The sequence below is a fragment of the Rhinopithecus bieti genome, unplaced genomic scaffold (assembly GCF_001698545.2).
Source record: "Rhinopithecus bieti isolate Rb0 unplaced genomic scaffold, ASM169854v2 scaffold_7884, whole genome shotgun sequence".
Lineage (NCBI taxonomy): Eukaryota > Metazoa > Chordata > Mammalia > Primates > Cercopithecidae > Rhinopithecus > Rhinopithecus bieti.
The window spans coordinates 4,727,618-4,741,616 of NW_016806331.1; the positions used below are offsets into that span (position 1 = coordinate 4,727,618).

At 40.7% G+C, this 13,999-nt stretch overlaps 1 protein-coding gene across 1 annotated transcript in view; it reads right to left on the reverse strand.

Moving 5' to 3' along the window:
- Window positions 1–13,999, reverse strand: part of TMTC1 (transmembrane O-mannosyltransferase targeting cadherins 1) — a 291,686-nt gene that overhangs the window by 66,489 nt on the left and 211,198 nt on the right. The window contains 1 exon segment of the mRNA XM_017875607.1: window positions 11,845–11,958. Within this exon segment, the coding sequence (XP_017731096.1) occupies window positions 11,845–11,958 (114 nt within the window).

Genomic DNA, 13,999 nt, shown 5'->3' on the forward strand with positions numbered 1-13,999 from the left:
TATTATTTTATTTAATTTTAAAATTTATTATAGAGAAAATGAGTTATATTGTCCAATTGTTTTGGGGTACAAAGAAGCTCATTATTTCCTCACTAAAAAAGAAATGTATGGGGCCGGGTGAGGTGGCTCATGCCTGTAATCCCAGCACTTTGGGAGGTCCAGGCTGACAGATCGCTTGAACTCAGGAGTTTGAGACCAGCCTGGGCAACATGGTGAAACCCTGTCTCTACAAAAAAATAAAAATAAAAATAAAAAACACGTACATATAGAGATGTGGTTCTATGAGTTGAAGAAAAATTTGTGTTCAAGTATTGGGTAGTTTAGTTTCTGGATAAACAATAACCATTTAAGCATTTTAGGGGTTCTTAATTTTTATCTAGTGACATTTCCTCAAGTAGAATTAATAGATTAGGCAGTCAAGGACATTATTCCTCTCATCTCATCTCTGAAGAATGAATGTCAACATGTTAATAGGAGAAAGTTCCTGGGAAGGAACACTTGTCTAAGCAAATAATAGAAGGCAGGAACCTAGGATGTGTAAGTTCCAGAGGACCTAGGAGTTCCAGAGGACCTAGGATGTGTAAATGGTACTTTACATTTTTAAAGTGCTGTCTCAGACATTGTCTCATTTACCCTTCAAAATTGCTTAAGTAGAATTACTGTACTATTTATTTTACAGTTGAGGAAAGGGAAACACGGAGAAATTAAGTAAATAATAGGCTATAAAAAAAGACATCTCAGTCACTTGAGCCTAGAGTTTGAGGCTGCAGGGCGCGATGGTGGCATCACTGCACTCCAGCCTGGGAGACAGTGAAACTCCAATTTTTAAAGGAAAAGAAAAGACATCATAGAAGCACCTGTGTTCTTAAATGTCAAGAAGGCAGCTGGCTCCTGTAAATCTGTTTTCAAACTTCATTTGTTATTCAACATTCAGCAAATAAATTAGAGCTTCATTTGGAATAATTCTTTTCATCTTCTTGTTTCTTTGGCTAAATCACTCAACTATGCTTTTATAGGAACTAGTTCTCAGTGGCAGAAGTGAAATAAACTCAATACCCAGAAAGTTTGGCTACTCAGAATCTTCACTGCAAAAATTTGTCTTCTGACATACAAAATAATCATGATGTCTCTGAAAAGCACAGTATTGTGGAAAGCTATTTGGGATTAACCACACTCAGTAAGTGTGTAAGATTTACATACATGCTTTCTGATTTACCCTTCTTAAGCATTAACCTTACCTAAAGATCCATAGACATAAGCTGTATACGAATAAGATCAAGTTTTGAATTTTATGTCAGTTATTTACTTTAAATTCTGTACAATCTATTCCAAAGTTAAGAATGCTGTTTACTTTTCATTATCTGAGTGCCTTATATGGCATTTCATTGTTCAAATAATATTGAATGATGTGCTCTAGCTTGCAACTTCCTTTCAGAGTATACACACCCTGATTTATTTTCAGGGTGTGTATACTTGTCCGATTTTCATACCACATATTAATTTATTTGAGGTTAACTATGCTAAGGTCAGATGTTTATTTTCTATTTCCTGTTGAGAAAATAAGAGTCCAAAAGAAAACATGACTGAGAAAACATGACTGAGAAAAACATTCCACCATAAAACATGAATTCCACTGAATTCCACTGGACTGAAAAATATACAAAATCAACTTCATTTCAGGAGTTGACAGCATTATTTCCAACCATATTAGTCTGTGGCATATTTTAAGTGCATGGTTCCTTTATGTTGCAAAATTTAAGTCATCATGTTACTAAATTGCACTTGAGTAAAACTGATCATTTGATTAATCTGCTTGTTTAATTGTTTGAAATTGCCATTAACACCTAGCAAATGAGTTTTACCACTTTCATCCTGCACTGTGCTCCTTCCGATCCATTACAGATAGCCTTGGGGAAAAGCCTCAACTGCAGTTCAGGGAAATGTGACGCACTCTTCAAGAGGGGCCAGCTAAATCATCTGACCTTGCACAATGGATGACCTCCAATAGTGATGTAGAAGGGCTCCTCCCAGTCAGTTTTCCAAGACTATGCAGAGTAAAGCCATGGCTCTCGAGTGCCCATAGGAAATGAATCATTTTAAATGGCTGAACCTGATTCCTCAGAATGTACTGCTAGAGGCTGGGAAGTTTACTGAATTAAGTATTTCTCTGTTCCTTTAAATAGAAATGGTGAATATAATTAACCTTTCTCAGAGGCTTGGGGTGAACTTTGGTTTTTGTGGCAGGATAGATAGGAAACTGCTTTGGTGGAGTGGAAAAATAACTGGATTTGGAGTCAGAAGCCATGAGAGGCATTCCAGCTTGTGATTTTGAATTTATGTCTGTGCTTTAGTTGCTTTCTCTAAAAAAGTAAGCTTAATAACATATTGACCTTCTCTGTGAATAAATGGGCTTCTATGTGAACAAATGAGATGGTGGATATAAAAATATCCATCATCATACCTGTTACACTACATACATTTAATATTTTGGGGTTAGCTGCAGGACCTCTGGGTGGTTTGACTGGCTCCCTCTGTAGCCCTGATGAACACATGCCAGGCTGAAGCAGCCAGTTCTCCTTCCTCACATGGATTTTTCATCCTCGGAAAAAACACTCTCTTCACTGTTGCTGATAGCTTTCAACTTGCTCCCATCAGTCAAAATTACATCCATTATTTCTTCATCGCTACCTTAGTGAACACTCAAGTCATTCTGTGTCCATCTGTTTCTCCTATACTGAGAGTTCTCAGATGTGAAGGGCAAGTAACCCTCTCCATTTTAAGAATGTGGGAATGTTCTTTGTCAAGCACTCCCTCCAAAGCCTGTCAATCCTTCATCATCTGAAGCAAATGATCTCCATAGGCACCAGAGCAATCTTCTCCAAGTTTTTCTGATATGCTCAAGACCAAATGGAATTCCAGACACGTGTAATTGAAAAAGCTATATCCAAGGTTATAAGGACATTCAAAATCCTGAGTGGTTCCTGTGTGACAGATCAATGTGCACCTGGGATCCTTGTTCCACTAACACTTCCTAGCATGAGTGCACTCTGGTTGATGGATTATCTCAGAGAAGAGACAATGGTGTATGTAGGAAAAGTATGTTCGTATTCCTAATTAATAACTGCCAAGTAAGGAGATCAAGAGGAGTGGGGAGAAGAGTGGGCACATTTTCAATATCCACCACAGGAACTGGGTATTACTCCTGATATATAATGGGCAGGAGCTAGGGCTGTGAAACATCTTGCAATGCATAGGACAATTCTGCATAAAGAAAAGTTGTTCTGCAAAATATCAAGAGCTCTGTCATTGAGAAACACTGTTTGTCCTTATGGAGTTGTTCTCTGACTCTAAGATAACTGTGATAGAGATTTTATGCATTATGTTTGTCCAGTCTTTCTTTTCACAAGCACACATTAGGCACGTACAATGTGCCAGGTTGTTTGCTAAGGGCACAGAGCAGTAAAGAGAAAGTTGTCCTTGCCCTCAAGAGTGCCCTGTGGTAGAAGAGAGACAGGAAAACCAATGGACTCTAATGCTCTGTAAGGAGAACAGACAGAGCAGTAAAGCTGAGCAGGAGCTGACAGGAGCATACAGGAGGAGGGCAAATGAGAGGTGCCTGAGACATTCACCAAGGTTTTTCCAGGAGAGATGATGCTTTACTGGGAGGGGCAGCAATAAAGGGGACTGGGATCACAAGGGAGGGGTAAGAGCAGGAAGAGGAAGGAAAGGGTTCCAAGGAGAGAAAGCAAAACCAAACAGAACTTGAGAAACTGAAAGGATTTTATTCTGGCTGAAGCAGAGAATGGAAAGGAAGAAAATAAAGGACAAGGAGCAGGTTTGGGGTAGAAGATGACCAGTCGAGTTTGAGGTGCAGAGGGCAATTCGTGAAAATGTCCAACTGGGTAGACGGCTCTGATCATCAGGGGAATGATAATGGTAAAGTCATAGATTTGAAGGTCAACTAGCATATACAAGATGCTAACTGAAGCCTTTGGGACTGAAGAAACCCCTTAGAAAGCAAAGATTGAGAAGAGAACAAGGTGTAGGGAAGGAGGAGAGGGTCCTGAGAACTCTTCCATTAAGGGTTGGTGGAGGCAGGACAGTCTAAAGAAAGAGCGGAAAAAAGCAAGACAGCATGGTGTCACAGATGCTAAAAAAGAATTACTTTAAGGAGGAAGGAGTGTTCATCAAAGTCAAATGCTACTGAGAGTTAGGTAATTTGATGCCCAAGCACGGTCCATTGGATTTATCTGCATGGAGGCAGCTGGTGACCTTGGGGAGAGCAGTTTCAAGGGTGGGGAGGGAGCTGATGCCAGAATGTAGTTGAGTGAGTAATGAGAGAAAATGAGGAAGATATTGCAACTTTCTGGGAAATTTTGACACTTGAAAGGCAGGAAGGAGATAAGGAAGCACACAGACGAATGGCAGGAGGAGGGAAACAAGAGATGCAGAGCCGCTGGTTGGTTGGTTTCATGGTAGGAGCAACTCGAGAATATTTAAATATTAATGGGAAAGTGCCAGGTGAAGGGAAGGAAGCAAAGGATTTAAACAGAGGATTATAAATAAGCTCTGAGAAATTAGAAATCATGGAACCTCGAGCAGAAAAGAACAGATCAGCCTTAGGGGTGAAAAACCAGCAGGGCAGTAAAAGAGGAAAATCTGAATTAGGGTTCTCCGCAGAAACAGAAGCAACAGGATGTGTATATTTAGGGAGACACTTATCTTAAGGAACTGGCTCTCATGATTGTGGAGGCTGGCAAGTCCAAAATCTGCAGGGTAGGCTGGAAGGCTGGGGACCCAGGGAAGAACTGCAGTTAGAATCTAGAAGGCAATCTGTGGGCAGGATTTCCTCTCCTTCCAGGGAAGTCTGTCTTTTTCTGTTAAGTCCTTCAACAGGACGGATGAGGCCCACCCACATTCTGGAGGATAATCTGCTTTACTCAAAGTCTACTTATTTAAATGTTAATCTCATCCAAGGAGTACCTTTGTAGGAACATCTAGAATAATGTTTACCAAATATGTGTGTATCATGGCCCATCCAAGTTGACATGAAATTATCTATCACAAGTCTACCCCTTGCCAATCTAGCACCCAGGAAGAGGAAAAGATAGAAGTAATTTAGGGTCTTCTGCTATTGATGGCGTTTAGGTTTTACATTATACCTCAGTTACCTTTTAAAACATTCTAGGTAATTCACATATTTTAAAAACACAGCATAAGGCTGGGTGGAGTGGCTCACGCCTGTAACCTCAGCACTTTGGGAGGTCGAGATAGGTGGATCACATGAAGTCAGGAGTTCAAGACCAGCCTGGCCAACATGGTGAAACCCTGTCTCTACTACAAATTCAAAAATTAGCCAGGTGCGGTGGCAGGTGCCTGTAATCCCAGTTACTTGGGAGGCTGAGGCAGGAGAATTGCTTGTACCCAGGAGGCAGAGGCTGCAGTGAGCTGAGATTGCACCACTGCACTCCAGCCTAGGCAACAGGAGCGAGACTCTGTCTCAAAAAACAAACGCAAAAAAACCACAGTATAAAGAAGTTTATGTGTAGCATTGTTCCATTCAACAAATATTTACTCCGTGCCATGTTCCTGGCACTCTCCTCCATGCTGGGGATAAGGACAAAGATTTCTGCTTTCATGCGGTTTACTGGGTAGAGGAGGGACACAGACAATTAACAAAATGATAGGTGAGTATAGCGGAGGGTGATAAATGGAGAACAATGAAACTAAGAGGGAGAACAGGGGATGCTGGTGGTATCTGCAGTCTTCAGTGGGGTGGCCCGGGGGGCCTGATGGAGAAGCCGATGACACATATGAGGAGTGCTGAAGGGTGTGAGGGAGGCAGCCATTGAGGTAAGTGGGAAAGGGTTCTGGGAGAAGACAGCAGAACGCAGAACCCCTGAAACAGGAAGGTGACGTGGCTGGCATGCATGTGCCTGCAGCCCAGTGTGGCTGGAGCCGAGTAAGCAAGAAGAAGAGCAGGAGGTGGGTCATGGAAGTAAGGTGGCAGGCGGTGCAGGGCGAACATGGAGGCTGCTGCAGGGCCTCCCACTTTCCCTGTGAGTGAGGTGGGTTAGCTGGAGCCTTCTGAGCTCCAGATTGCTGTGAGTGGGGCTCCAGTGGGGCTGGTCTTGAACTCCTGAGCTCACGTGATCCACCCGTCTCGACCTCCCAAAGTGCTGGGCCACCCCACTGAAGATCCCCGAGGCTGCTCTATTGAGAACAGACTGAAGGGAAGCAGGGCAAAGTTGAAAACCACGACACCAATTAGGAGCATATTGCTGCAGTCCAGGTGAGAGGCCGTGGGGCAGTGGAGGTGGAAGGAGGTGGTTGGATTCTGTGTGTTAGTCACATTTACTGAGGGTGTCATTGCCCTCATTGCTTAAGGATATTGCTTAAGTCTTTTATATGAATCATCTGGTAATCCTCCAACCCTATGAGGTAGGCAGCATCACTATTCTCATTTTTAACAGAAAATCTCAACCCTATTTTGCTAAACCTGCCATATTTACTTATACAAGAAATCACAGCTGGTGTGAAGTTCCCCATTGAGGCTGAAGTGCATATTCTCCCGGCTGCTAGGAGTGTTGGCTGCTGGCAGCTCAGAGTCCAGCTCCTCTCTGGGCATTGCTCTCAGCCTCGGGGAGTTGCCTTCCCAAGGCTACACTCCCGTCCCGGATACAGCGATTGGTTGAAACAGGGCCTTAAAGATAAATCTCTTGCCTCCATTCATGACATCTCTAAGGGGACATCCCAGTTCCAGAGCTCCCCATGGGATCAGCCGAGGCCTCTGTTGGAACTGCGTTCTACTCAACATCTCCTCTCTCCTGCTGCCCTGATGTTCCTGAGGGTGCTCCTTAATAAACTTCCTGCTTGCAAATCTTTGCCTTGGATTCCGTTTTCTGGGGACCCATATACAAGAGAGTTTTAAGATGAAAAGTGATCTAAGATAGCCAGAGAAAGTGAAACTTCTCTGAAAATAAATTATGGAGATTTCATTTTGAAATTCAGTTCATAAGTATGGCCACAATGTGGCTTAAATTCTGTCGTTCTTTTTTTCTAAATGAAATAATGTTTAATTTCCTGAGCTTATGAATAAAACTGCTAGATTTAATTAACACAGCATATATATAGTGAGAATATAATTTCGTCAACAAGAAGCAACAAACATAATTTTGTGTCTACTTGTGATACTAGAAAGCATATTTGAGCTTTTATACATGAAAATACCACATCAGCTGAAGAACACATCTCCACTTGTTAAACCTGGCTAAAAAATGGTAATTGAAATTTTAATTCCTTCCAGAAATACATGGCAGCTGGTATCCAAGTCCACCTGTGGTCATGAGAGAGTTATCTTAAATGTTCACCTAAAATAGGTTGTGTGAAGGACTTTTTAAAATACTCATTGACTCCTGATTTTTTAAACATGTTCAGACTTCACCCCAAGCTATGCCTTAGGGTCTGCTTTATTTTTTTGTTTGAACATGACAGAAAATAGTTTTATAAACCATATTATTAAAAGGAATTATAATAAAGTAGTCTTACTGATATACTCAAGGTATCAGCAAACAATGGTTAATTAGACATGGGTAGATTTCTTTAGACTCTAATGATATGGTGTCTCTTCAGTATTCAATCTTTTATCACTTTCTTTTTCTGCATACACGTATTGCAGTCTAATGCAATGTCCTTACAAAGTTCCTGTGATCCATATGGGAGGGAATACAAAGAATTATATCAATAGGCACTATTATCATAACAAGTCTCTATGTTATGCATTAAACATTCTTGGGAAGCCGAGACGGGTGGATCACGAGGTCAGGAGATCGAGACCATCCTGACTAACACGGTGAAACCCCGTCTCTACTGAAAAAATACAAAAAAACTAGCCGGGCGATGTGGCGGGTGCCTGTAGTCCCAGTTACTCGGGAGGCTGAGGCAGGAGAATGGCGTAAACCCGGGAGGTGGAGCTTGCAGTGAGCTGAGATCCGGCCACTGCACTCCAGCCTGGGCTACACAGCGAGACTCCGTCTCAAAAAAAAAAAAAAGAAAGATTTTAGTTCTATCCCTTCCCATGTGTTAGGCAACTAAATAGTGAGTGAAGATTTCTTTTGTATAGGAGCATTAAAAGCACAAAACAAAATTTAGTTACATCAGGAGAAAAGAGCTTGGTCTTGCAAACTGATAAAATTTAAGTGTGACAAGGAATTATTTCTATGGAAAATAAGTAAATGCTTTGAAAATGCTCAAAAAGGAAAGATGTTCAAAAAATCACTGCTGAATTAGATGTAAAATAATTGTGAAAGACTGGAGAAGAAAAATTAGAAAATCTCAGTCTACTCAAATTAAGTTGCAAATCTCTTTAAATTTTTCTTCCAATTTTAAATATCAAAACTGAGACTCATAGCAATGAATTAGGAGGTGGTTTTTGCAGATTCTAATTAGAAGATTCTTACTCAAAGGGAAGGATTTGATTTGACATCAGAAGATTGGTGAAAGGATGTACATTTGAAATTTCAGTGTTAAATAAAATACTCAAGAGTTTGCTTGTTTTATGATTCTCTATTTTTAACCGACTTTTAAAGCTATTTGACAAAGTACACACGTGGCCAAGTACACATCAATATCTTGCCTTTATTCAAGGAGAATCACTATTTCTCTTTTGGGGCTTATGAGCTGAGGCATTTCTTGGGAGTTTAGTGTAGGAAGGGCTGACTTGCTGCGTGGTCTCTGGACTTTCTACTCCCATCACACAAGGTAGAATGTTAGAAACCTTCTCCAGGGTAACTGAATGGTCAGAGAGCTCTGGAGGCCTATGGCAGATCTGCCAGTGGTTTTCTGAATCTCCAACATAGATAATCCCAAGCTTTACATTATTGCAGGAGTTATAAATGTGAGAACTGCCCCCACAGCAAAGCAAAGCTAACACTTGGTGTTTGTTGAGGATTTAAGAAAAGGGTTTTGACATTTTTCTTTGATGATTTGAATCTTAAACTGAATACATGACCTTAGATGCAATATTTTCCAGGGGAGATTTCCCTTGTACTACAGAAATATTATAAATGAGGTAAAGAGGAAGGAGAAGTCAGTGGTACTTCCGCATTATTCAAAAAATAAAAAAAAATTAAAAGAAGCAGAATATTCATGTCATACATAATTACTAACTTATTATAGTGCTATTTTCAGCATTGTAAGCCAGCCAAAAAAAGACTGGTATAGGTACAACCCTTATGATTAATTTCACCATTGCCTTTGAGATCTATTCAGTCATTACAACACTAATGGATAATTGCTGGAATTGATTTCAGATAATAGCGCCTTTAACCTTGCATTTCCCTAATCACCCTCTTTCTTGCTGTGTGCAAATATGAAAAACATCAGATACTCTAAAGTTGAAGTAGAGGTGGAGCAGCTGGGAGGGAGAGGAATCCCTGTCTCAGCAACTTCCACAAAGAAATCGCAACAGCAAAATAAGGGCAATCTTCCAGTCACCAAGGATAAATAATCATCAAAATGATGAATAGCTCTGGTATTTTCCTTTTCCCTCTAACACAAAGAGTGACAATCTATTTCTTAAAACAACAACAACAACAACAACAAAATACCCACATCCGTTGAAAATTCACCACAGAAGTATCCACAGGAAAATGCTATTTTTAATCAGAAGTATTTTGAATCCAGTTTGAGAGCATAAACTGTTTCACTAATTACTATATGTAATATATTTATAGCTTTAATCATTTTTCCCCATGTCTCAAGGGACATATTTCTTCCAGAAGCACAGTTGCTGAAGCAAACATTTATTTGTATTGTTTCACAGCAAAGAAACGGAAGTACCCAACCAGCTACTATAATTCTACAAAATCAACTGCCAGAGAATTTTGTTTAATTTATACTTTTGCTCCAAGCTGTGCCTGAGGGTCTGTCTTATTTTCTTTTGAAGTTGAAAGAAAATAGTCTGTTATAACAAAACCAATTAAAAGATACTGATACACTTCCTACCAACCATGTAAGTTTCAGGCAAACTTACTGCCCTTTTCCTCCCTTCAAGAATGCCATCTAAAATTGATAAATATTAATTAATTATTAAAGCCAAAATATACTTTTATGTACCCTTGAAGGAATATGCCTTTTAAAAAATGACATTTCCTCATTGCAAAAGGAATAATCATTGTGGAACACCTGGAACAGACAAGAAATTATAAAGGAAAAAATTAATCTATAATCTCACCCACCAGAGATAAGCATTATGAATATTTTGGAAACTGTCTTCTGATGAAAGAATAGAATTATTGATTAAATCTTAAAACGACCTTCTATTCTGTAATAAAAAACTTCTTCAACAAAAGCTTTGATACAGTTATTCCTCTGGAACTTATATTTCTTGTAATATTTGGGGAAACAATTGATAGCAAACTTGATATGTATGGTTTAAAACTTCTGCCACATTAGGCTGGGTTTGGAGACTCACGCCTGTAATCTCAGCACCTTAGGAGGCTGAGGTGGGTGGATCACTTGAGGTCAGGAGTTCGAGGCTAGCCTGGTCAACATGGTGAAACCTGGTCTCTAATAAAAATACAAAAATTAGCTGACCGTGATGGTGCATGTCTGTAATCCCAGCTACTTGGGATGCTGAGGCAGGAGAATCACTTGAACCTGGGAGGTGGAGTTTTCAGTGAGCCAAGATCGTGCCACTGTGCTCCAGCCTAGGTGACAGAGCAAGACTCTGTCCAAAACACACACACACACACACACACACACACACACACACACACAAACAAAACCAACTTCTGCCACATTTGTCATGTTAAATATTAAGTAACAGGTCCTAAAGTCTAAAGGATTTTGATTGATAAGCAATATGCTTGTGTAAATATAACAATGACACTGTCAAAATAAGCCTTGAGACAATCCAAGTAGACACTTCAGTGAAATGCATGATTTGATTGGTAGATGTACTTTAAGCATATCCCAAAGTGAAACCGTCAGAAAATTCAACCAAATGTAGGCAGTCAATCTGTAGAGGCATGAACACATCTTTAAAGGCTTCTGTGAGCATCATAGTATTTGATAAAAGAGAGGATTAACCTTGCTTTATTTTGCCTATAATTGGAGCTTGCCAGGTAACTATAACTGGCTGGTTGGGTACTTCCGACTGGCTAGTTGGGTACTTCTGCTTCTGATACTAGCAGATTGCTGCTAGTAAGGCAGAACTTAAATTTTTAATTTCTTCTGAAGCCATATCTAAGGGTATGTTTAGTATTTTCTCTTCCATTGGAAGACTAAGAGGAGAATGTTAATACATACACACACACACACACACACACACACACACACACACACACACAAAACTAATGTATCCCCAATATGGTAATCAACTGTCTTATCATTTTCTTTCTGTTTAATACAACTTTCAGGGCATTTAATTTCTATACTCAAATGTCTTCATGGAAATACTTTCAGGCATAGGATGTCTAGGGCTTTCTATATGCATACCATTAAAATTCATTGCAATAAATACCATGAGAACTTACCAGTATGTTTTTAACAACCAACTCTTGTTAGCATGTATATATTCAACTGTCAGTTCATTGTGTAATGTATAGCAATGAAAAGTTTTACAAGAAAACACCAAGACTTAGATGCAAGGTAGAGTTATTGCATTAATAGCAGACTTGAACACTGAGCCAAAAGACTCAGAGTCCAAGAGCTACCCCACCTCCAAGGATCAGTTTACTGTCAAGAGAAACAAACTCCCCCTCCATATACTGGGAGGGCCAAGTGAAATAAACAACGGTCTTTAAAGCACAAAGGCCAACACCCTCCCTGTATGGCGCTTACTTGAGAGCTGTTCTGTAGTGGTAGATCGCTTCCTTGTTCCGACCTTGGTCCTTCAGGAAATTGGCATAGTTGTAGTGAACCTTGGCATTGTGGGGCAGAGTTTGAACTCCAGACCTAAAATGAATAAATTTTTAAAAATGCAACAAAGAATATCATTGTCAGATTCCTTTATGTTTTACTCAGTTTCACGAACCTGTATTTGAAATGCCCATTGTATTCTAAAACAAGGCATTGTAGCCTAAAACAAGGCTTCCAAAATTTATGAATTATATAATTACTAAATGTTGTTTTCTATAGAAAACAATGGAGGCAGTATAGTGTTATATATAGCTGAACAAGCATGCTAACTGTGTATGAACAAAACGCCCTTAGCCTATAAACATGGGGCCTTTGTTGTGCCAGAGACACAGCTGGAGCCTGGGTAAGGCTCTGTCGCTCTTCCTGAGGCTTTTCTTGGGGAGTACAAGAGGGTCCAATCGTATACCTGAGAGCACATTGTATACAACATGGCACACACACAGCTTTGCAATTAACAGATCAATCTCGCTTTCCTAATTTGTGGTGCAGGGGCAGATGCACCCACACTGGAGCTGCTCCACAGACAGGCCCTGCTGAGGCTGATTACAAATGCTTTTCCTTCTAGGGAGAATTGTAGCATTGGGCCAGCCCTTTCTTCCTTTTGCGTCTGTCTCTGGAGCAAGCTTCTTTTTCATGGAGATTTGATGAAATACCCTAAGTGATCTCTGAGTGCACAATAAAGAACCAGAGGAAAACAAAGATTTAATGATTTTCATAAAATGAGAAGAGCTCATAACAACAACCTGCTCCACAAAACATGAGATGTAACATGCAGTGTCCTCTATTCTCTCTCTTCTTTCTCCTTATTCTTTCCCACCATTCTCATTTCCTTCAATGTGGGAACCCATGCAACTGGTTAGTGTGAGACTCTCTCTAGCTCCCCTCCCATCTACAAGGTCATCGCTTCCTCCTTGGTATGGCACAGTTCTCAGGGGTGCTGTATTGAAAGGAAAACACATTCCAGATCTGGGAGCGTACATGGGGACTCAGAGAGGTCCTTAGTTACTCAACAATGGAGGGTGATAAAGTCAGGCTTATTTGAGATAATTATGACATGCCAGGCCCTCATATAATCTGCATGAACGAAAGTGGTGGAAAAAAGGCAAAAGTTAATGTAGGCCCAAGCAGAATCATTAAAAAGGGTAACTTCCAGAAGTGAGATGGTTTGATGAAATCAGTTTGCAAGCATTTCTCTAAGCTGAAGTAAATGGTACAGTTGTTTATCATCTACCTAGAGTCTCTTCAGTACCCCTCACTGTGCCAGGTGCCGGGGATACAATATGGTTAGAGTCCCAGCCCTCAGGGAGCTTATGAGGGTGAAGAAGTAGGAGGAGGGGATTACAAAATGACATGTAACAACAGGTGAGCAGGGTATCAAGGAAGCACAGCATGCTTATCCCTGAATGGGACCAGATGAGGCTTCCAGAAGGCAGTGAAGGTGAAGCTGAGACTTTAAGGATAAGAAGAAATGAAATTAGCCTCTGGAGGAAAAGGCAGCAGGATGTCCTACGCAGATGCCCCTGAGAAAACAGATCCTGGGGCTTCTGGGGGACCGGAAGAAATTCAGAGTGGCTGGATCATGCTAAGTCCTAGAGTGGAGAGAGTCTAATAGGCCCTGTGATTCGCACTGGAGACTTCTTGGGGAGTTATCTGAAGAGCAGCAGAGCATCAGTGCAGAGTCTCCAACATAGAAGTGAGGGAAACGGTGGCAAATGAGACGAACTGAGCGGTCTTCTGGCTGCAGTGCATGGAGACCTCCTCCGGGGCTGCTGAGGAACCTCAGAGAGGAGAGGAGAGGGAAAGGAAGGAATGGGAAAGGCAGGGGATAGGAGTGGAGCAGAGAGAAGATGAGAGAAAGAAAATAGTCAGAATTTCAGCAGGGGCCATAGGGAGGAACAGAAGGAATCAGGAGATATCCAGGAAGCAGAGGTGGCAGGTGGCAGGACAGGGTGATGGTTGATTCTCTGGAGAATAGTCCTGCATGTTCATGTCGATTCAGTTTTTTCCTTCCTCCAATCATTAATTCACTTACAGATTTCCTTCTTCTTCTTCTTCTTTTTTTTTTTTTTTTATTGAG